Here is a 22035-nt window from a genome sequence, read left to right on the forward strand (position 1 = left end):
GGGCCGTGGCAGCTGCGGTGGACACACTCCGTCCATGGCTCCCAACCACGTGACACTGTCTCGGGGGTGTGCCTGAGTGGTCAGCGGGAGGAAGGACATCAGGGCGGGCTGTCTGGCCTCAAGAGGAACGGGGCGAAGAGCCTGTGATTACCAGGCTGCTCCGTGCAACCCAGGAAGGGCTGACCCTTCTGACTAAGTGGCAGAAAGCAGCCGGGGGAGCATGGATCGCTCCAAGAGGAAGATGCCAAGGGAAGGAATCCAGGGACAGAAGGCCCAGCTCAGCAGAGGGGGTGCCTGAGCCCAGGACCCTCCGCTGGGCCTCAGTGCTCCCACATAACTGGGCCTTCCACCTCACTAACCTTGGAGCCGTGGGATGGTTTGGTCTTCTTGGGGTCAGAGAAGGCAGAGAGTGGAATTGTGGGTAACATGGGGTAGTCAGGACTGGGCCTGGACACCGTTTCTGCTCCTTCGGGCATTACCATCACCTAGTGATAAAGAAGAGACAGATGTTATCAACGAGCAAGGAGGCAGGCTGGAAATCCGATGGGCAAGAGGAATTCGGCTTGTGGGAGTGTGGCTAGAGGTGTAGGAGCTTCCTTTTGGGCGAGGGGCCACGGAGAGCTGGGCATCACTTTCCCAAGAGAGTCAAAGGCATCTCCTCCATGAGGGGCTGGGTGCTGAGTGCTTGGAGAGAAGCAGGCTCGTGGTAGAGAGCGAAGAGAAGCAGAGTCCCAGGATGGCTGGGCCCGGGTGCAGCTGGTGCGACCTCGGGGGGGAGAGCTCTGGGCCAAGAAGACTGGCGGAGGGTGCGAGAAGCACGAGGAGGCAGCTGTGGCCAAAGCTGACCTGAGCGCTGCGGTTACGAAAGACCAGAAGCAGAAAGGCGAGAAGCCAGGCAGACACGGAGGAAGCAACTTCTGCTGGACGTGCGCGTGTGTGACGTCGCCAGGTCCCACATCTCCTGGAGGACCAGCCCTCCTCCACTCTCAGGTGGGTCAAGTTGACTGAAACAGGGCGCCAGCAGCGAGGCCGAGCAGCAGGGAACTGCACAGGGGCGGGCCCAGCTCTCTGCAAAAGCCACCTCACTGGAGCCTGCAGGGGAGGAAGTGCGCTCTGCCTCTTGTTAACTACTAGGAGGAAGGGCCTGGGCTCCTGCCAGGAGATGCTCCCAGAAACACCTGCCCGGGTCCAGCAAGGCTCCCGTGGCACCTGCTGAAGGGAGAGAAGACTCGGGGGCAAGTTCTCAAAATACCGACACTGGAAGTTCACACTATTAGCGGGCAGCCACTCAGAGGGAGCCTTCCAGATGGCAATGAGACAGAACAAAAGAATAAAGCGCACATTAAAAAAAGAAAGAAAAAAGCCCTTAGCTTGGTAGAACACACATCATTAACAACCTCGAGCTCCTGGGTCCTTCAGGAGCTGCACCTTTCATCTGAGGAGGCTGATGTAATGCCCGGTCACGGTCATGGGGACACCAGGTTGAAAGGAGAGCAGTGGAGCCCTTTGTGCCACCCCCACCCCCGACTCCGAGGCAGTGAAGCCAGAAGCCGAGTTGCTCAGCAGCCTGTCTGACCACAACTCTCTTAACCTAAAACCCAGCTGCCCCTGGCCGGTGTGGCTAAGGTTCCCTAGGCCTCAGGAAATCACCACTCACTCAGGCCAGCAAGGACAAGCACAGGGTTAGAGAAGCGACTGATGTCCGAGGAGAGCAGACAGGTCCTCTCGGAGGCCTGCGCCCATTCATTCATTTCCTTCATTGCCCTTTCTCTTCTCTCCTTCACAGGAACATCCTAGACTGACACTATTCAGAACAATGCAGCGTGCCTTGTCTCTCTCTCTTCTCTCCTTCTAACAGCCCTTTAAGAAAAGGTTAAGTAAATAAATGGACCCACTTCCACCTCCAGCGCGGGGCTGCCTAAGGATACGCCTCACCCAATGGAAATACTGACCTTCAGCCGCAGAAGGGGCAAAGGACGAGACACAACGCTGTGAGGGAACAGGCAGCCGCCTGCCCCAGGGCTGGCCTCTGACCGTCCAGAAAACCAGCCCGGCCACTCTGCTCACCGCTGAGGAGGTGTCTGAACCTCACACGAGGAATTACAGAACCCAAGTGCCCAGCAGCCAGGGGCGGTGCAGAAAGCACTTCTCAGCCCTCACAGATGCTGAGCTCCTCCAGTTCTAGCACCGCCATCAGCACGGCGGGCTCTGCGGTCATCTGCCACTAGATGGCCAATGCCAGCCCCACTGGGGACGCTCACAACTCCAGAGACTGGCTAACACAAGGGCCTCAACTCAAGTCTTGGGTGACACTGTCCCATAAAGGTCCCAGGTTGCTCCTAGACCAGACAGCAATGCTTTGCCATCAGCCCAGGGCAAGCCCCGAAGGCCCATAACCCCAAAGGGCGAGAAAGTTCCTGATGAGCCAACCAGCTCTCTGGGCAGCTCTCACTGAGGGTGAAGAGCCCAGCAGAGACCACCCGCCACAGCTGTCAGGCCTCACTCTACCTTCCTCCCTGCCAGGCTGGCCCTCCCCAAACAGCAGGCTGCCCTGCCCTGCCCGCCCCCCCCCGCCCCGCCCTCTGGCTTATGTGCTTAGATGCCGCACACTGAGCCTTCATCTCGTCAGAGAAAAGAAAACCCGACGACAAGGAGCACAGGGACGGGGCCCTGGTCGTGGAGCTCCGAGAGGCCCGTGGAGTGCTGACTATCTGTCTCCGAGATGGGACGGTGGAGCCTCTAGGTGACACCTCAGGAAAGTATTTCGGAAAGTAAGGTGGAGAAGCAGAGCTGGGCAGGATTGTGGGACCTGGCAACCCCCCACTTCTCTCTCTCTCTCTTCCCCGGTTCTTCAACAACTCGCGGGCGAACTTCAGAATAAACGTCTGTGTCACTCAATTCCAACGCCTCCCTGTTCTGTCCGCAGACTCCATCAGCCACCATGTGCGAGGTCGGAGCCCCAGACTAATCCTTTATTAGGGACACAGCAAAACTCACTCAAATTATCTGCAATGAATAAATGACTGCTTTTCTTTTTTTAAAAAGTTAATTAAAGACCCAACTAAATTAAATGAAGAGTAAGGACAGCTCCCTAGGCCCAAAGAAACTCAACCCAAACTCCCTGTATTCACTGGGGAGGTGGGCCCGCCCACACACACTCGTGACCCTGACCAAGTCCACCATCGCAGGCACCTCTGGCTGCTAGGCAAATGCTTAGCGCGACTTTGGGTCACCACCAGGTGGCTGTGGGATGTGCCGTCCTCAGCCGCACCTCCCGTGGCAAACAGTACAGCCTCCTCCACAACCAAACCACCACCCATCAGCACCAAGCACCCCAAACACATCTTCCATGAGCCCTGACACACGCTCCTGGTACTCTGCCACCATACTGGGATCACTGGCTCGGGGCAGAGACCCAGGTCGAGAGAGCAGACGCCTTCATTTGGCCTCGTAAGGACAAAAGTGCCAGGCGGCGTGCATCCTCAGGGAACCCCGCAGAGCCGGTGCTCTCTCCCCAGATGACGCGGCGCCGGCACAGCCTTGCCAACCCAGTTAAGAGCTGGCTCCAGTGCCTCGCCACGCTGACACACTGCCTCACGCCCGTTCCTCCCCCGCCTGCCCTTATGGAGGAAGACGCTAATTAACCACAGCCAACCAGGAAGCGACAGGGACAACGAGCGACTAGTCAGTCATTCCAAGCTGACAATACCCCAGCACAGACTCGGGACACCTGGGTGCCATCCAGCGCTGCCAGGTGCTACCTGTGAAACCTGCCCCTCGGGTATCCAGTACCCAATCATAAGCTGCAGAGATGCACCCGCAAGATCCCAAGGCACGCCCAGCACCACGGCTCCCAGCACAGGGAAAGGAGCTGCCACCTCCATGAAGCCACGATGGAGCAGGTGGAGCAGCCAGGTCCGTCGGCGCCGGGCAGGGCGCCCGCTCGGGGCACACTCACCCCGCCAGCCATCAGGAGCTTGTACCGGAACTCAATGGTGGGGTTGTTGAAGGTGAGCTTCTCGCAGCGCAGGTGGTTGACAGGCGGGTTGCCCTCCAGGTTCAGGAACAGGTCATAGGTGAAGCAAACCTTCCTCGGCTCCTCCTTAAACAAAGAAAACAAGGAAGTCGGTTTCAGAGGGGCAGGTGGGAGGCTGCAGGGACAGCCACCGGATGGAGGTGGACGTGCACGCCCACTGCCGGCCCCTGCCCTTCCTCCCCTCTGCTTGGCCTCCACTTCTCTCCCCCTCAGACCCTCATTCGCTTCTCTCTGTACGCCACCTCCTCATCCGTCCGGTTACCCGAAATGAATGACCGCGTTTCCCCGAAAATAACACCTCGCCAGACAAGGAGCTCTAATGTGTCTTTTGGAGCAAAAATGGATATAAGATCTGGTCTTACTTTACTATAATATTAGACAGGGTCTTTGTGATATGATATGATATGATATGATATGATATGATATGATATGATATGATATATGATATGATATGATATGATATGATGATATGATGTAAGACCGGGTCTTACAGTAACTTTCGCTCCAAAAGACGCATTAGAGCTGATGGTCCGGCTAGGTCTTATTTTCAGGGAAACACGGTAACTTACGATGTGCAGAGGGCCTGGCAAAGCAGGCTCCACGACAGGAGCAAAGAACATGAAGACTGTCATTCTCGGATGCTAAGTGGCAACATTCCTCCCCATGGGGTGGACAGCCCCGCGCACACATTCCCCCCGGAAGCCTCCCAGTACCAGCCAGCAAATGGAGAAACCAAGGCTCAGAGACACATGGCTGCTAAGTGCCAGTGCTGAGGCCTGACCCCAGGCTCCAAGGCCCAGGATCCTAGAGCCTCCTCTCCCTTTCCTCTTTCCTAGGAAAATGTCTCCACAGATTTACATATGGCCAATAAGCACATGAAAAAAATGTTCAACATCACTAATCATTGGGGAAGTGAAAATCAAAACCAGGACATAATGCCTCACACCCACTAGGGATGGCAATTATTAAAAAAATGGAAAATAACAATTGTTGGTAAGGATGTGGAGAAAATGGGGCTCTTGTGCATAGCTAGTGGGAATGGGAAATGGGGCAGTCACTTTGGAAACCTGTCTGGGAGTTCCTCAAAATGTTAAAAATTGAATACTTATATGACTCATATGTCTCTCCTAGATACCTATATACCCAAGAGAAATGAAAACATACATGCACACAAAAATGTGTACATCTACGTCCATAGCAGCATGATTTACAATTGTCAAAAGTGGAAACAACCCAAGTGCCCATCAACTGACAAATGGATAAACACATATAGCCCATCCAGACAATGGAATATCATTCTGTTAGAAAAAGGAGTGAAGTGCTGCCACTCGCCACAGCGTGGACGGACCTTGAACACACGGTGCTCATGAGAGAAGCCGGACACACAAGGCCACACAGTGTGTGATTCCATTTAGGTGAAATGTCCAGAACAGGCACATCCACAGCGACAGGAGGTGAGCTCGTGGGTGCCAGGGGCTGGGTGGGGGGTTGGGAGAATAGTGACAGCTGTGGGCACTGGGTTTCTTTCTGGGGTGATGAAAATATTAACACTATGAAGATTGCACAACACTGAATATACTAAAACCCACCAAATTTGTACACTTTAAAAGGGTGAATTTTCTGGAATATGAATTACACCCCAATTTTTTAAATGTTCTCCATTGGGAGAGAAAAAATTGGGAGCATGGGAGCCAGGGAAGATTCCCCAGCAATTAAAGGAGACTTTACAACAGGTCAGTGAGGGGAAGGAAGGGAGAGCGAAGCAGCGGAAGCGCTCACACTGGCATTGAGACGCCCCCTTCTCTTCACCCCTGCCTCCTGGAGCCTGAGCCTGCAGGTTGCCAGTCCTGCGGGAGCAGAGCCGGGGCTTGGCGGCTTGGCCACTCCTCCTCAGCCTCCCCAGCAAGGCCCCTGCGGTATATATGAGCAACGTCAGACTTTTTGAACCCTGCTGAATGGGCGACACCCATTCAGAGAACAGGAACCAGCTGGCCATGTGCCCACTTCTGAACAAAGGGGACAGGAGCAGGGTCCTGCAGTCCACGTGGATGACGCTGCCCCCCCACCCCCACCCCGTCCAGGCCACAAAGGTAGAAGGTGCACCTGTCACATGAAAGCCACAGACCCTGCCCCCTGGGAGCCCCGAGTCCGGTGGTGAGGAGACAAGTAAACAGGCCTTGTCGAGCCACTGCCAGCTAATGAGGTGACAATGATCTTGCCCCTCCCCACAGAGCCTCGTCCCAAGTAGCGTGGGTTTAGACCCCAGCCTAATTAAACCAGACTTGGAAACATTCCCCTGTCCGAGGTGGACATGTGATCTAGTTTGGGGTGATGAAATATAAAGATGGAGGCAGTCAGCCTAGAGAGGGCTTTCCTTGCCAAATTGAAAATATACATGCAAGGAGAACGTCTCAGCACCTCTTCCTCCTGCCTAACCATGTGGCACAATGCCTGGCGGTGCAGTGTCAACCACGGGAGAACCGTGGAGGAAGCCAGGAGGCAGACCTGGCACCACGGAGCCGCTGCCCCAAGGCCCTCAGCTGCCTGCCTGTCTTGTCAAGGAGAAAGACTCCTGTAGTGAGACTCTCCTGTTATGCCCCTAAACACAGCCAAGTGCCCCTCCGTGCCTGCACTGCCCCATGCCCACCCTGACGGAGGCACTGTCAGTGGGTGTGTCTCCCCACCAAATGGAAAGCTTGTGAAGGCAGGGCTCTGGGGACTCCTGCCCCGCACTTCCCCAGGTGCTGGCACAGGGGAAGCACTCCATATTTGCCAAAAGAACGAAATATGAGGATAGATGAGGGGCAGGGAAGGGGTCAAGAAGGCCTCCTGGACAGTGTGACAGGTTTGGAGAACAGCTGTGACTCAGTCAACTCAAGGAGGGTCAGGGAGAAGCGCATCCTCTCTGGGAGCCCCAAGGGCCCACACGGCGGCAGCTGGAAGGGGGGTAGAGGGTGGTGGCAGCAGGCGGCCCAGAGAGAAGGGCCTTGGCCATCATTGGGAGGGTGAGCTGCTTCCTGGGGCAGAGGGATGTGGGCTCAGGAAGAAACAATCCAGACCCGTGTCCTGGGAAACGAACACCCTCCAGCCTGCAGGACGTGGTGACCGGGAGCAGGGTCTGAAGCTGGCAAATAAAGGAAGGAGAAACAAGCACCTGTCCTGCCTTCCCACAGGTGAGCACACAGGACTACGCGTGGCGCGGGAGGACATCCTCAGCGCTCTGTCACTCTCAGGCACCACGCACATCACACACAGCCCAGCAGATGAGCACGAGCGCCACCTTCCCAGGCAGACCTCCCCTCCAGAATCAAGTTCAAATTGACGGGGAATACGCAAACCAGAGGGCTGTTCTAAATAAACACCGCATGGACTGAAGCAGCAAAAAGCCAGATGGTACCAAACTCTACAGGACAAATGACCCAGTTTCTTCAACAAACTGCAAAGAAAAAAATGGTAGAGGGAGAATCTACAGATTAAAAAGGATTTAAGATTCAAACCCATGTGGATTTTACCTAGACCCTGATTCAGACAGAAAAAAAACTTTAAACGCTGACTATTAAGGGACTCTTATTGTAGATATGATACTGGAATTATTACAGTATTATTACTATTAAAAAGCAGTCCTTAGCTTTTGGAGAATATTCTAGAATACTGTCACATGAAATGTTGACGTCTGGGATTTGCTCCAAAATGACATGTGGGCAGTAGTGGGCCAGGGACAGACCAGACGTGGCCACATGTGATGACATTGGAATCATTGCTTCTGCAGATGTTTCACACTTTCCCTGGTAACCTTTGGAGCGTCCGAGGCCGAGGCCTGCGAGGCTGCATGTTGGAGGAGGAGTCGGCTCAGGGAACGTGTCAGGGAGGCAGGGGAGGCAGGGTGCCCTGGGGCCTCAGGGACACCGTGGGAGGGCAGCCGGCAGCTGGACAGAGTTGAGAGGCTGGGGCCTGTCCTTGGTCACAGGCCTGTCCTGAGCCTCAGTCTCGTCACCTGTCAATTGGGGAGGATTCGTTGAGATAATGCAGCTCAACTCGGTGCCATCAATAAATGGAAAGTACTGTTTTTACCAGAAAGACCTGGGCTAGAGGAGGGCACCTGGGAGATGCTGCAGACAGATGGTACCTGAAGCCATAGGATTCCCCAGGGGGCTAAGAGGGGGCTTCGCAAGGACATTGAGAGGATACTCTCCAGCTCTGCCAAATACAGGAGCGCCCCGAGCCTCTCCTCTGCACCCTTCCTGCTGCCCCTCACTCAGCTGCAGCTTTCCGCTCCGACTACACGGCAGGTCCAGCCGCTTCTCCCTGGCCCCTCAGCCAGCCCCTCCACCTCGCCTCCCTGAACCACTCATCACCTCCTAAATGTCCACCTGCTTCCACTATGGCCCCCTTTTTAATCCACAGAGTTTAAAGCAGCTCCTGCTCACCCCCAACCCCCTCCTTCAAAACCTGCCAATGGCCTCCGTGAGCCTGGAGCAAGAGAGATGTGGCCATGGCAGGCCCATGCCCTCCTGTCCTCGGCCACCTTCCACTCCCCAGCCCAGCTCTCCTTGGCTGGCACTCATCCCTTGGTAGACCTTTTTGGGCCACTGTCCCCAGTCAGTGTGCGATTCACTCTCGTAAGTAGGACTCATCAAGGTCCACAGGACAGATGTCTGTTTTCTGTCCACCCACCCCACCAGACTGTGAGCATTATGGAGACTGGGACCCTTTTTTGTTCCCGATGAGCCTGACACTGACTAAGCACCTGCGTCTGTTCAACATGCCCATAGTTGTTTATCCTACAAAAACGTAAAGGGTGCCTGCCGTGTGTTCCCACAGGGACTGAGATTGAGGAGGGGTCTCTACCCTCATGGATCCTCGGCGTCTGCAGGTGAGGCGGTTGCCGCAGCAGCAATACTGACGTTACTAGTAAAGTCACATTCGTGGAGCATGTACTGTGGCCATGCACTTGTCCAAGCACTGAACACGTATGAACGCTTCACAGCGCAGAGCACAGGTGCTCTTACTGTTCCCATTTCACAGATGAGGAAACTGACAGACACAATGACCTGCCTGGTGCCACGCACCTTAGTCAGAGGGAACTAAGAGTCCCTCTGAGCAGGTGGCATTCTCTGGAAGCCCCGGGGAGGTTCTCATGCCCACATAAACCCAACAGTGCAAGGCAACAGCCCGCAAACAGACCAGGAAGAGTTCTGGACGACTCCCCAGAGATGGGTGGTGCAGGGCAAAGCCGGGGCAGCATCCAGGCCAGGCAGCGGCCTCCCTGAGGGACCACTGTGTGCCCTGCAGCTGACGTGTGTGTCAGAGCACCCTGAGGATGGCTGATGGGAACTCCTTCTGGACAAGACCTCAGGCCTGAGAAGCTTCGGAACTTCCAGGAGGGCAAGAGACCACTTCCTGCCCAGCCCCCGGGGAAATCAGCCTCCAAAAACAGCGGAGGCACAGCCCATGCCCCAGGAGCCAGCAGCACCATTGGTGAGGAGTGGCCACACCACGTGCAAGGCCAGCATTCCCAAGAGCAACATCCACGGCCAGTCCAGCCGGACCCCACACGTGCGCCGCTCTCCGTAAATGCAGCTGAGACCAGCCTCAAGTATTCTCAGGCCAGGCTGTGGGCAGACCCCCACTCCCCAGGCCACTGGCCACAGGCCAGCATCTCCCTTCAGCCTCAGCAAACTAATATGCAGAGGAACTGGTTAAACTGGTGCCAGCGCCCAAAGCCAGCACCGTGTGCACGCGTCTTCAGTGCGTGGGGAGACCGAGGCACAGGAGCCCAAGTGGGCACACCAAGGCAAATGGGGCGAGCTGGCCACCTTGGGAGCTCCCGATGCTGCCCCTCCACCACCTCAGGCCACCCCCAACCCCCTCGGCCATCTCCAGGGCCCTGCCCTCTCATGCAGCTAGCAGGGCTAGCCATGGAGGTCCCCCTAGGTTTACTGCCCACTTCGTACAAATGGAAGAGTGACCAATCCTCAGGCTCCCAGCAGTCGGGATGTCACCTGGCTCCTCAGAAGCCCAGCTGTCACCTTGCCATCTCTGCTCTGCCCATGCGTACCTGGGGCCTGTTTGACTCTCCCCTATCAGACGCCCTGGGTTCACATATGCTGGGCTGAAAAAAAGGTCAAACCTGAGTCTGACCGTGGCCCTACAGCGAAGTGCCAGTTCACAGGCTGCCGCCAACAACATCCCTACGGGACAAATGATACAGCACCTCAAAATGCTTTGCAAGGAGGGAAAAAAAGAGAAAGGGAAAGAGAGGTGGAGGGAGAAAAAAGATTCAAAGAAACTTAAGAGATACAGCAATTAATAGCAATGCACTGGCCTCATATGAATCCTGATTTAAACAAACAAATTATATACATACGACAATTAGGGAAACTTAGATGTTTTGGGAGAATTATTAAAGAATTATTAATTTATTGGTTTCTAGATAAGATATTGTCATTAGGTATTTTGTTTGTTTGTTTTTTGAGAGACTTATCTTTTACAGACACAGTCTGAAATATTTAGATTACAAGACAGGATGTGTAGGGCCTGATTCCAAATGTCCTGGGGTGCAGATGACAGCGCCACTGTGCCAAGCCAGCACCTGCTGAAGCTTCTGGGGTGCTGCCAGGGTGATGGTTCGCCTGCTTCTCTCTGTACGTATTTTATGTATTTTTAGGCTTTCTACATTATGTATTCTACATTTAGGTATTCTACATTTTATGTATTCTACATTAAATAAATTCACCCCAGCCTTCCTCACGGTGTTGCATCTGAGCACCTACCACCGATCTGCTGTGAGCCAGCTCTATCCTGGAACTGGGGACGAGGGAGCAGACACAGCACAGCACCCAGGCGAGGCCCGACGGGACCCTCTGTCCCCAGGGGTCTGGGTCCTCCTAGGCCACCCGGAGACTGCCCCCCTTGGCTTCTAGTGGCTGCCCGCAGCCAACACCACTTAGCCAGCCCTCCCAGGGCAGAAGCTGCGGTACAGGGTACCTAGCACCTTATTTCATCCTCACGTGCTCAGTGAGTCACTGTTCTCACCATCTGTCAGCAGAGGAAACTGAGGTTTAGTGCCATTTAATCATTTGCCAAGGCTACAGGGAACCAATCGGGGCCAGGTCCTGGGACCCGTGCACTGCAGTCTGGCAGACGCAGCTTGAACCCACCCTGCCCTCCGGTTCCCCAGCCCACGCTGAACTGCTACAACCTGGCGGCTCCAGGGCAGCAGGAGGTCACTGCTGACCGCCTGGGGGAGAGATCAAGGGAAGCAAACACTACCAAACCTGAAATTCCACTTTCAGGATCCTACGGACAGAGCTTGGGAACAAATGTTGGAGGGTCACCGAGGCAGCGCTGCAATGCTGAGAGGCATAGAGATGGAACAGAAGTTCACAGGGACAGTGGGGGATTACAGCTGGTCTAAGCTAAGGGGGGCATTATGCAGACATCACAAAGAACGAGGCAGAGTTATGTGTGCTGGCACGGGAGGGTCCACAGCTATTTAGTTTTAAAATGTGCACATACGCCCACATATGCCACAGAACCAATGCTTCTGGAAGGACTTACAACTAATGCTGATAATGGTTACATGGAAGTAAGCGAGAAAGGACTGCAATTCCTTGTAACCAATACAGGAGTGTATCACTTTTATAGCTAGAAGCACAAGAAAAGCTTTTAAAGAGTGTAAGAAAAATGGTGCAATGTGGGCTAGAAACTGTGGGGTTTGGGGTTCCGGACCTCCTGGGTACCAAAGCAGCTCTGCCACCATCTTGCTGTGTGACTCTGGACAAGCCAGCCCCACTCTCTGAGCCTCAGTGAAAGGAGGCAATAACATCGCACAGTTCTGGGTGCACAGTGGAAGCAGGGAGAAACGCTGGCTGGAGGGCCAGCGTGCGCAGCATCAGTCAGGCCCGCCCCACATCCAACTGACTGCTCTGCTGAGAAGGCCAGGGCACCCTCCTGCAGACGTGCCGGGGGCCTGCCAGGTGCAGTAAGGGCAGTCACCGCAGCACTGTGGGCAACAGCAAGAGGCAGGTCACTGCAACACTTGTCAATAAGGAGCTGTCCCTGGAGGTCAGGGGTGTAAGGAACATAGAATTCTGAACAAAACTGTGCACGCCCACCAAGGGTACCCTCATTGCAAAGTGACCAAGGGGGCCGACTCTGGAGCTCAGCTGCCTCCTGCACTTACTGGGTCACCTAGAGCAGGTTATGTCACTTGTTTGTGCCTCGGCTCCCTCACCTGTGAAATGGAAATAACAGAACCCACCCATATACGAGCACTCAAAATCGCTGGTCGTATTACGCACGGGTGTGCAAAGAGCTCCAAGACAGACTGCTCATGGGAAAGCAACTGCACAACTGTGAGTGTAACAGAATCCCACCACTTTCAGATTAGAGACTTTACTTATACGTGACTGTAAAACACAGGGAAACGTCCTGAATAACAGACATTCAACTCGTCACCTCTTGAGAGAGCAAAAAGATTGGGGGGGGGGGGGGAATGTAAAGAAATATAAAGGAACTCTGCATGATTCATTATTACCTGAATTTATGGTAACTTGAATATATGCGGTCTGACAATTAAGTTCGCGAACTTACCACTGTGCGCTTACGTTGGCAGCCCTGTACAAACGGCTCAGTAAGGTTTCCTAACCTTAGTATATCAGTGTCTCACAGCTGTGTTCATGTTGATGCATGGTGGTGTCTTGCTGAGTGGCATTCATTATTGTGTGTTTTTGTGTGCTATCGCGAGAATGTCTGAGCTTGAATTGGAGCAACGAACAAGCATTAAATATCTTGTTAAACTTGGCAAGAGTGGAAGTGAAATCAGGGACATGTTAGTCCAAGTTTCTGGGGATAACGTCATGAAGAAAACGACAGTGTACAAATGGATAAAATGTTTTTCTGAGGGGAGAGAACGCGTCACTGATGAAGAGAGGTCAGGGCGGCCAGTAACGAGCAGAACTGACGAAAACATTGCAAAACATCGTCAAATTGTGTGTTAAAATTGCCGGCTGCCTGTGAGAAGCACAGCAGACCAAGTAAACATCGACATGGATACAGGGAAATCTTAACTAAAAATCTTGGCATGAGAAAGGTGTGAGCAAAAATGGTCGCAAAGGAGCTCACCGATGAACAAAAGCAAAGGAGAGTCGAAGTTTGCCAAGACCTTTCGGGCCATGTTATCACTGGTGACGAAACATGGGTGTACCAATATGATCCCGAAACAAAGCGTCAAAGTGCACAATGGAAGTCAGCCAATTCTCCACAAAAAAGTTCCGTCCAAATCAAGAGTCAAAATGATGTTGCTAAACTTTTTTTATATCAGAGGGATTATTCATTATGAATTTGTACCAACTGGACAAACAGTTAAGAAAGTTTACTATTTGGAAGTGCTGAAAAAGCTGCGTGAAAAAGTTAGACGAAAACGACCTAAACTTTTCGCCAACAATTCATGGCTCTTGCATCATGACAATGCACCAGCTCACACGGTGCTGTGTGAGGGAGTTTTTAGTCAGTAAACAACTGTATTGGAACACCCTCCCTACTCACCTGATCTGGCCTCCAATGACTTCTTTCTGCATCCAAAGATAAAGGAAATACTGAAAGCTCTAATGAGTCTTTTGGAGCAAAAATTAATATAAGACTCGGTATTCTATTCTATTCTATTCTATTCTATTCTATTCTATTCGACCCAGTCTTATAGGAAAATAAGACCCGGTATTATATTATATATTATTATTATGTTATATTATAATACCCAGTCTTATAGTAAAATTAGACCGGGTCTTATATTAATTTTTGCTCCAAAAGACGCATTAGAGCTGATGGTCTGGCTCGGTCTTATTTTCGGGGAAACACGGTAGCTTTCCAAGGGAGTACTTCGAAGGTGATAGTAATGATACTCAGCAATGAGGTATGTAAGACTTTTTTTAGGAGGAGTTTGCAAACTTAATTTTCAGACCTCATATTCACATACTGGTAAGAATTACAAATTAAAACAAGAAGGCAGAAAGGCACATACTACATTTTAAAGACCTTGCCGTATAAATAGTTAAATGCTTTTATGCTTAAAGTAATCTTCTGCTATCTGGATCCCTAACTTAATGATTCGTCCCCAATGTAACACCAGAAAGAGTGAGAAAATAGCCTGCAATATAAACACACACGTGAAATGACAATCTGACAAAGAAACCTGGACCAAAACAAACAAAAAGGAGGAAAGGATGTGGTGTCCCCAGGATGAGCCCATGAAAGCTTGAAGCCCGGAGGGCCCACCAATCATCGGTCTCCTGAACCTCACTGCTCCCCTGTCCAAGAGAGATCACCACTCCCACACCCACAGAGGCTGTAAAACAAAGACACAAGAGCCAGTTATGCAAGGCATGGGACAACCTCTCGCAAATGGTGAGCTGAGGCTGCCTGAAGCTGCAGCCCCGACCTCCGCAGAGCGAGGGGTTGAGCTGTTGCTGCCAAGCACCCCCACGTTACACCCTGCCCCAGCCCTACTCAACTGCACCCTCCCTCACTTTGGGTGGTGACAGTGCAAATGACTCAGTTACACGATTCCTATTTGTATAGGAAAACACATAGGTCAGTCAGGAAGCTGACGCCACGCCCATGCTTCCCGCCCTTTATAGAGAAGGCAGACCAGCCCTCCCGGATCCTGGGGTGACAGCGATCAGCCTCGGCTCTTCTCGCACACACTCGCTCTTTCGAGGCACTTCTCTAGGCAGCTCCAGACACTGACTGCCCTCGAGGAAATACAGATGCTTCTGGGGTCCCGCGTCCAGGGACAGAACGATGCCCCAGGGAAAGACAAACCGAGCCGCACAGCTGGCTGCATTCATGCAGCTTGTCACAACTCAGCAGCCCCCTGACCTTTCCCTGGGTCTCCTCGCACAATGTCCCTTCTGTTCTGGCTCGGTGGTAATCCACCAGTGAGGGCGGCCCCCTCAGCCACATGAACCAGCCAATTGTCCCTGCGCAGGGCACCCGGCTGCCCGCCTCTTGAACTCTGGGAAGCCCCAGAGAGCCTGGGAGCCACAGGGGGTGTGTGGCGTGGGCAGCTCCTCCACCCGCCAACCGGGGTGAGGGCAAAGGGAGGAAACAATGGCAACCCAAGAAGAGGTGTGCTGAATGGGGGGGGGGGCGCGGAGGGGTAGAAATCTGCGTTCCCCGCTTAATCACTCAAAACCAGCGATTTTCAATTTAAACTAAGGACGGGTGGGAAAAGCCCACCCAGGACCCACATAAGCCGGTTTTCGCAGCCCAGGCCACTTCCACTCTAGAGTGTGGGCAGGGGTGGAAGACTCAGTGGCCCTGGGACCTCGACAGCATGTCGTTGGGCCTGCCATACCCTACATGGCTGTCTCCCCACAGCCAAACAAAAGTCTGTCAGGATGTGTCCAAGAAGATTCCTCCGAGGGCTTAAGGCTCAGAAACCACCGTTTTAAAAAACCCTGTCCGTAAAAAAAATTCACGTCAACTTCCTAATAAGATGTACCAAAATGCCCCTTCTGGGACTTTCAGATAGCAGCCTTTGAGTAAAGCCATGGGAAGTCAGTGATGGTTGCGGCTCCCTGCCCAATAACAGCTTGTTGTGGGGGGCCGGGGGGATGTCTAATATTGGCGGCGAATAACCAAAGTAAACTTCCTATGTTATCTTTTGTGAAAATCGGGCTGTCTCTTAAAGTCAGAGTGCACACTTGGTGTGTTTCCTTTTCTCCTCCCAATAAAGTGTGTTATTAAATTGACAGCACCTCTCTAAATGAAGGAAGTACAGGCTAGAGGAAACTGGGTCAAGGTCAGTTGCAGGGTATGTTTTTGTGCCCCAAATGACAGAGCTGCCGGTCTGATACCAAAATGTGCCCAGGCCAGCGTTCATACCCTAACAAATACCCACAGAGCACAGGCGATGTGAGAAACGAGACAGCAGGTTTCTTTAAACTTAAACTTGCGTCTCCATCCTACACCTGATTCTCTCCTCTCCTCTCAGTGTCACCAGCCACAACAAGCCAGAAACTCAGAACTAAGGGGCATGCAGCTTTAATCTGAAAAATTAAGAATTAGATCAACTCCCCGCACCTGCTCACACCAAGACCAAGCCCTCCGGGTCCCCCGCCCCCCCCCCCCCCCCCCCGGAGGTACCGACCCTGCTTCCTAACAGAATTCAGACAAGTATTTCCTGTTTGGCAGCCACTGAATTACTTCCTGGAAAGGCTGCTTCCCAATGTGACCGTGCTACCACAAAACAATCTGGGACGTCTGGGCAGAAGACAACGACTCCCTGAGGATTCTGAAGGAGCGGCCAGAGACCTCATGCCCGAAGAGGTAGAGCCCACAGGGGTCAGAGGGATCGCCCCTTCATGGAGGGTCTAGCAGCACATCCCCGCGCCACACACAGGCCAAGAGGCCCTTTTATAAAGCAAGTCTGATCACGTCATTCTTCCCCAGCATAACCCTCCGATGGCTCCCCAACGTGCTGGGATGAGTGGCCCTGCCCACCTCACCTGCCTAGCCCAGCCTCCCTTCTAAACCCAAATGTCCTGACACTTCGCAGCTTTCACTGGGAAAGGGGGGTTTCCTGTCCTCTCTGCCCAGCTGCCTCTTCCCTACCCACAAGTCTCTGAGTAAAGCTCGCTTCCTAAGGGAAACCTGCCAGACAGCACCCCAGCCCTTTGTAACTAGGTGGCTGTGCAACACTGGCAGCCCCCACCGCGCGTCAGCACACGGACGCCTTGTTCTGAGGCAGCCACTTCACTGCCGTGTGATTCGCATCTCTCGCCCCCGTCGCTCTGGGAGCTCCTCAGGACGTGAGACCGTGTCCACTTGGGTCCCAGTGTGTCCTAGACTCAGTAAATCCCTGCTTCGTGAATCAATCAATGAAACTGCAACAAAGAACAGAGGAAAAGCAATTCCTCCTCCTCATTGTAAATACACAAATTTTTCTAAAAAAAAAACAAACCCTCAACTGCAAAGAATCAATGATGGTGGCATCCCCTTACTCAACGCCATCATGCTATTGGCAATTTCCTTCTGCCTCTTTAAACAGGGGTTTGGTGCCAACTGCCAGTGGGTGGCAAAAGGAAACTCATGGGACTGGGGTGTGACAAAGAGTTTTTAGACACAACACCAGAAGCACAATCCATAAAAGAATAAACAATGATAAACTGGGTTACCAAAATTCAAAACTTTTGCTGGGCAAAAGATACAGTTGAGAAAACAAAAAGACAAGCCATGGACCTGAACAGAATATTTGTAAATCATATACCGGATAAACCACTTGTATCCAAATTATATAAAGAATTATTTAAACTTAACAATAAGAAAACGATTACCCTAATTTAAAAAAAAGGCAAAAATTCTGAAAAGGTACTTCACCAAAGAAAATACATGAATTGCAAAAAACCCACGAAAAGATGCTCAGTGCCATCAGCCATCAGGGAAACGCAAAACAAAACCTAATGACACTACCTCACGCCCACCAGGATGGCTATAATCAGACAAAGTGTTGTTGGCGAGGACATGGAGAAATCAGAACCCTCCTGCGCTGTGGAAAACCGTCTGGAGGTTCTTTAAAAAGTTAATCACAGCATTACCAAAAGACCCAGCAATTCCACTCCTAGGCATATGCCCAAAAGAAATAAAAACACATATCCACAGAACAAAACGTGTACGCAAACTAGCTAATAGCTGAAAACAACCCAAATACCCATCAACTGAACAGATGAAAAGACACAATATGGTTCCTCCACACAAAGGACTATGACTCAGCCATGAAAAGGAGTGAAGCACTGACACTCGCTACAATGTGGAAGGACCCTGAACACATCACACTGAATAAAACAAGCCAGTCACAAAAGGTCACATAGGATGTGACTCCGTTCATATGAAATGTTGAGAACAGGCAAGTCCACGGAGACAGGAAGTAGATTAGTGCTTGCCCAGGGCTGGGGGAGGGGGTGGGGAGTGACTGCTAATGGGGATGGGGTCTCTTTTTAGGGTGACGAAAATGTTCTAGAGTTAGTAGTGATAGTTGTACAGCTCTGAGAATACTAAAAACTAACGAAATGTACACTTTAAATGGATGAATTACATGGTGTATAAATTATATCTCAATAAAGCTATTTTTAAAAAGAGAGAGTAACTACACACCCATCAGCAAGACAGAAAGAAAATCACCGACCTTCTCAAGTGCTGGCGAGAATGCAGAGCCACAAGAACCCTCATCTGCTGCTGGGGACGGTCAAAGGGGTACAGCCACTTTAGACAAGTGTCACGCAGTTTCTTGTGAAGGTAAACATACAAGCCTGTCCCAAAGATCCAGCAGTCCCACACCTGGTGTTTACCCAGGTGAACTGAAAACGTACGTACACACAAAAACCTGTGTGCAAACGTTTAGGGCAACTTTCCTCTTACCCTGGAACGTACCCAGGTGTCCTTGCACCAGTGAATGGACAAACAGCAGCACGACTACACAATCATGAGGAACGAACTCTTCATTCACGCCAATGACACAGGTGCATCTTAAGTGCGTCTAGCTAAGTAAGAAAAACCAGACACAAAGGCCGCATGCTGTGTGCGTCTATTTATATGACATTCTGGAAAAGGCACAACTACAGGGACAGAAAACAGCTGAGTGGTTTCTAGAGCCCGAGGGTTGTGGTTAGAGCTGGCTTCAAGGGGACAGCGGAAAGGGGCGTGGGGCATGGGTCAGTTCTGTGTGGAACCATCATGGTGCGAGCGTGACTCCACGCACGTCAAAACCCAGAGTGAATTTCACTGAACACAAACAAAAATAAGAATAATAATAACCAGATGGGCTGGGGCAGGGGACCCAAGATGGGGTGCAGGCTGTGACTAATGCATCTAATGATACCACAAATGTATGACACAACCACGCTGACACAGATGGACGAAGAGAGTGTCACAATAAGTCAGTCAAGCAAGGTTCTAACTGGACACTGGTAGGGCAAAGACAGGAAGAATGACATCCAGACACTGTTCTCTGGCTGGTAAACTTACTTCTCACAGGAGCAATGGTGAGCAGCAGCAATCCTGAACTACCAATCCTGAAACTAGCAATCCTGAAACTACCTTCCAGGTAGACTAGGGTTAAACCAATAAGCAAATATATTGTAAATCATGAGAGCCAGGTTTCTTCCTTCAGAGAAAGAACTTAAAACAAGCAACAGAGCTCGAATGACCTCAGTGGTGCTGGATGGCAGTTGGAGGCATGGGCACGAACTGATGCCTATTTTAATATACAGACAGATAGGTACAGAAATAAACGTGGGAGTGGGGGTCAGTGTGCACGCATACATTTCCCAGCTCTGTCAAATGAGGGGCTAAACACAATGCCACCCCAGGAGCAATGAACACACTTCACTCACAGATCTTGGCTTTTAAATACCATTCTCCAATAAAAGGGACCAGGGCTCCTTCGAGAAATGGCAGATTCTAGGGCTGGGGCAGAGGAAAACCAAGATGAGCCTGGAGTACTCCGGGTGCCAGAAAGTGAGGAAGCACCCAAAAACCCATGGGAACACGATGAAAAGGCACAGGGGCCAACCTGTGGAAGTTCCTGCCCACCCCAGGAGCACAATTTGAACAAAATAAATAACAGCGGGACTGGATTATAACCCAAAGGGAAAAAAACCCAAATGTCCATGAATGCATATTGATATAAATAACTGACTGAACAGCAGTTAAATAAATGGGGTAGAAGGGACAACCCTTCCTTCCAGGAAAATCCCAATTAATAAATGTAGAAGGAATGAAGGAAATAGAAATCACCACCAAACACCGCTGATGGACGAATGTTAAAACTATGGATAAAACATGAAAAAGAAACAGGAGATCTGTATAGTTTCAAAGCATCTGCCCCCAAAAGGGCATCAGCTACAGTGGTGACTTTAAGTATGTTCCCTGGGATGTGGAGCTTACTTTCTCACCCCGTGAGAGTGGGCTGCCCTTGAGGGACTCACTTCTGAGCATGGAAAGGGTCAGACAGTAACTTTACAGAGGAGCGACCTGGCAGACAGCACCTTAGCCTTGGGTCAAGGTTAACACCCCCAGGAATATCAAATCTGCCCTACTGTGATATGACAAGGGGGGCTTTTAATCTCTGTGGTTGTCTTTCCAAAATTTACAACCCCTGTCTAATCATGAGAAAACACCAGACAATCCCAAAGTGGGGGGCATTCTATAAAATGTCTCACTGGCACATTTCAAAAACTCCACGGCCATGAAAGACAAGAGAGGTGAAAGAGACATGACAGCCAGATGCAACTGAGGATCCTGGAGTGGATTGTAGAACAGAAAACCAACATTAGTAGGAAACGGGGAAATCCAAGGAACATCTGTTGGCAGCAAGCGTAAGTTAATTTCTTCATTTTGATCACATACAGTGGTCAGGTAAGGTGTTAAGTTTAGGGAAGCAGGATGTGAAGTATAAGGGAACTCGGTACGATCTATGCAACTCTTCTGTTTGTAAAATTATTGCAAAATTCAAAGTTAAAAAGCCCATACTCAGTTGAGTTACTAGAAGATCTTTATACACATTTGGAGCAATTTGGGTCTGTGAATCTACATCTCTCTTTGACTCTGAATTTTGCAGAACCTAAGCGCACACCAAGTCTTTCTGATAAAACCTAGTGGCCAAACTGAGATGTGCAATAGCATTGCAAAGACTTAGTATGAAAAAAAGAATGTAAAATAGCTTGGCAATTTTAAAATACTGACCACATATTGAAATGATAATATTTTGATATTTTGGGTTAAATAAGTTACATTATTAAAATTAGTTTCCCTGTTTCTTTTGGCCTTTTTTAATGTGGCTACTGAAAAATTTTAAATTGCATGTGTGGCTTGCATATTTCTAGTGGACAGCCCAGGTGCAACAGGTACTTCACTGATTGGAACAAGACAGGCTTCAAATACCACTGGCCAACTCCAGGACAGTGAGCAGGTATAACGGGAGCATGTCAGCAAGACTCCTCACTGATCAGTCCTAGGACACCTAGGAACCAATTTACGCGTCCAGGACACGGGGCCTGTCCCAGGGCAGCACCAGCATGCTCTCCCAGGCCACAGCCCACGCCCAGTTCACTTTCCAAAGGAACGACTCAGCCACAACATACAGAGGCTTCTGGGTCGACATGTGCCCAGAGGGCGACAACCTGGCTCTCCCTCAATGAGCTGGCTCCCAACTCAAGGAAGTGCACGTCACACGTTCATCCTGCCCCGCAACGTGCTTTCCTGTCAGAACTGAAAAACGGGCACCTATCCAGAGCTCATAAGGAACTCTTACCACTCAACAACAGAAAGAGAAACTATGCACCTCAAACATGGGCGAAGGACTGGAACAGACGTGTCTTCAAAGAAGACATACACGTGACCAACAGGCATGAAAAGATGCTCGGGACCATTAGTCACTAGGAAATGCAAATCAAAACCACATTTCATATGCCCAGTAAGACGGCTGTAATTTAAAAAATGAGTATAAATAGGAAATAACATGTGTTGGCAAAGAAGTGGAAAAATGGAACCTTTATAACACTGCTGGTAGGAATGTAAAATGGTTCTGCCATTGTGGAAAACAGTCTGGCGGTCCCTGAAATAGTTAAGCATAGAATTACCATATGACACAGCAATTCTACTTCTAGGTGTGTGTATATATATATATACACCCAAAGGAACTGAAAGTGGTACTCAGACATGTACACACGTGTTCACAGCAGCACGTGATTCATGACGGCCAAAGGTGGAAACAGCCCAAGTGTCCATCAGTAGATGAATGGAAAGGCAAACTGATATAGGCACAGCAGAACATTATTCAGTCATGAAAAAGAATGAAGTTCTGATACATGCCACAACATAGACGAACTCATAAACAGTTATACTAAGTGAAAGAAGCCAGACAAAAAAGGTCACATGAGGAACAACTGCTTAATGGGTACAAGGTTTCCTTTTGGGGTGAAGAAAATGTTTGAACTAGA

At 50.9% G+C, this 22035-nt stretch overlaps 1 protein-coding gene across 5 annotated transcripts in view; it reads right to left on the reverse strand.

The window, feature by feature from the left end:
• The window catches only part of MLLT1 (MLLT1 super elongation complex subunit), a 64563-nt gene that overhangs the window by 16485 nt on the left and 26043 nt on the right, over positions 1-22035 (reverse strand). For 4 of the 5 annotated variants that reach the window (XM_074337673.1, XM_074337674.1, XM_074337671.1 and 1 more), the window contains exons 4-5: positions 3959-4102; positions 360-485 (exon numbers count right to left, since the gene is read on the reverse strand). In XM_074337673.1, coding sequence (XP_074193774.1) covers positions 360-485; positions 3959-4102 — 270 coding nt within the window. The remainder of the gene's footprint in view (positions 1-359; positions 486-3958; positions 4103-22035) is intronic. The other variant, XM_074337675.1, reaches the window with a different exon arrangement.

This window comes from Rhinolophus sinicus, linkage group LG07 (assembly GCF_036562045.2).
Source record: "Rhinolophus sinicus isolate RSC01 linkage group LG07, ASM3656204v1, whole genome shotgun sequence".
Taxonomy (NCBI): domain Eukaryota; kingdom Metazoa; phylum Chordata; class Mammalia; order Chiroptera; family Rhinolophidae; genus Rhinolophus; species Rhinolophus sinicus.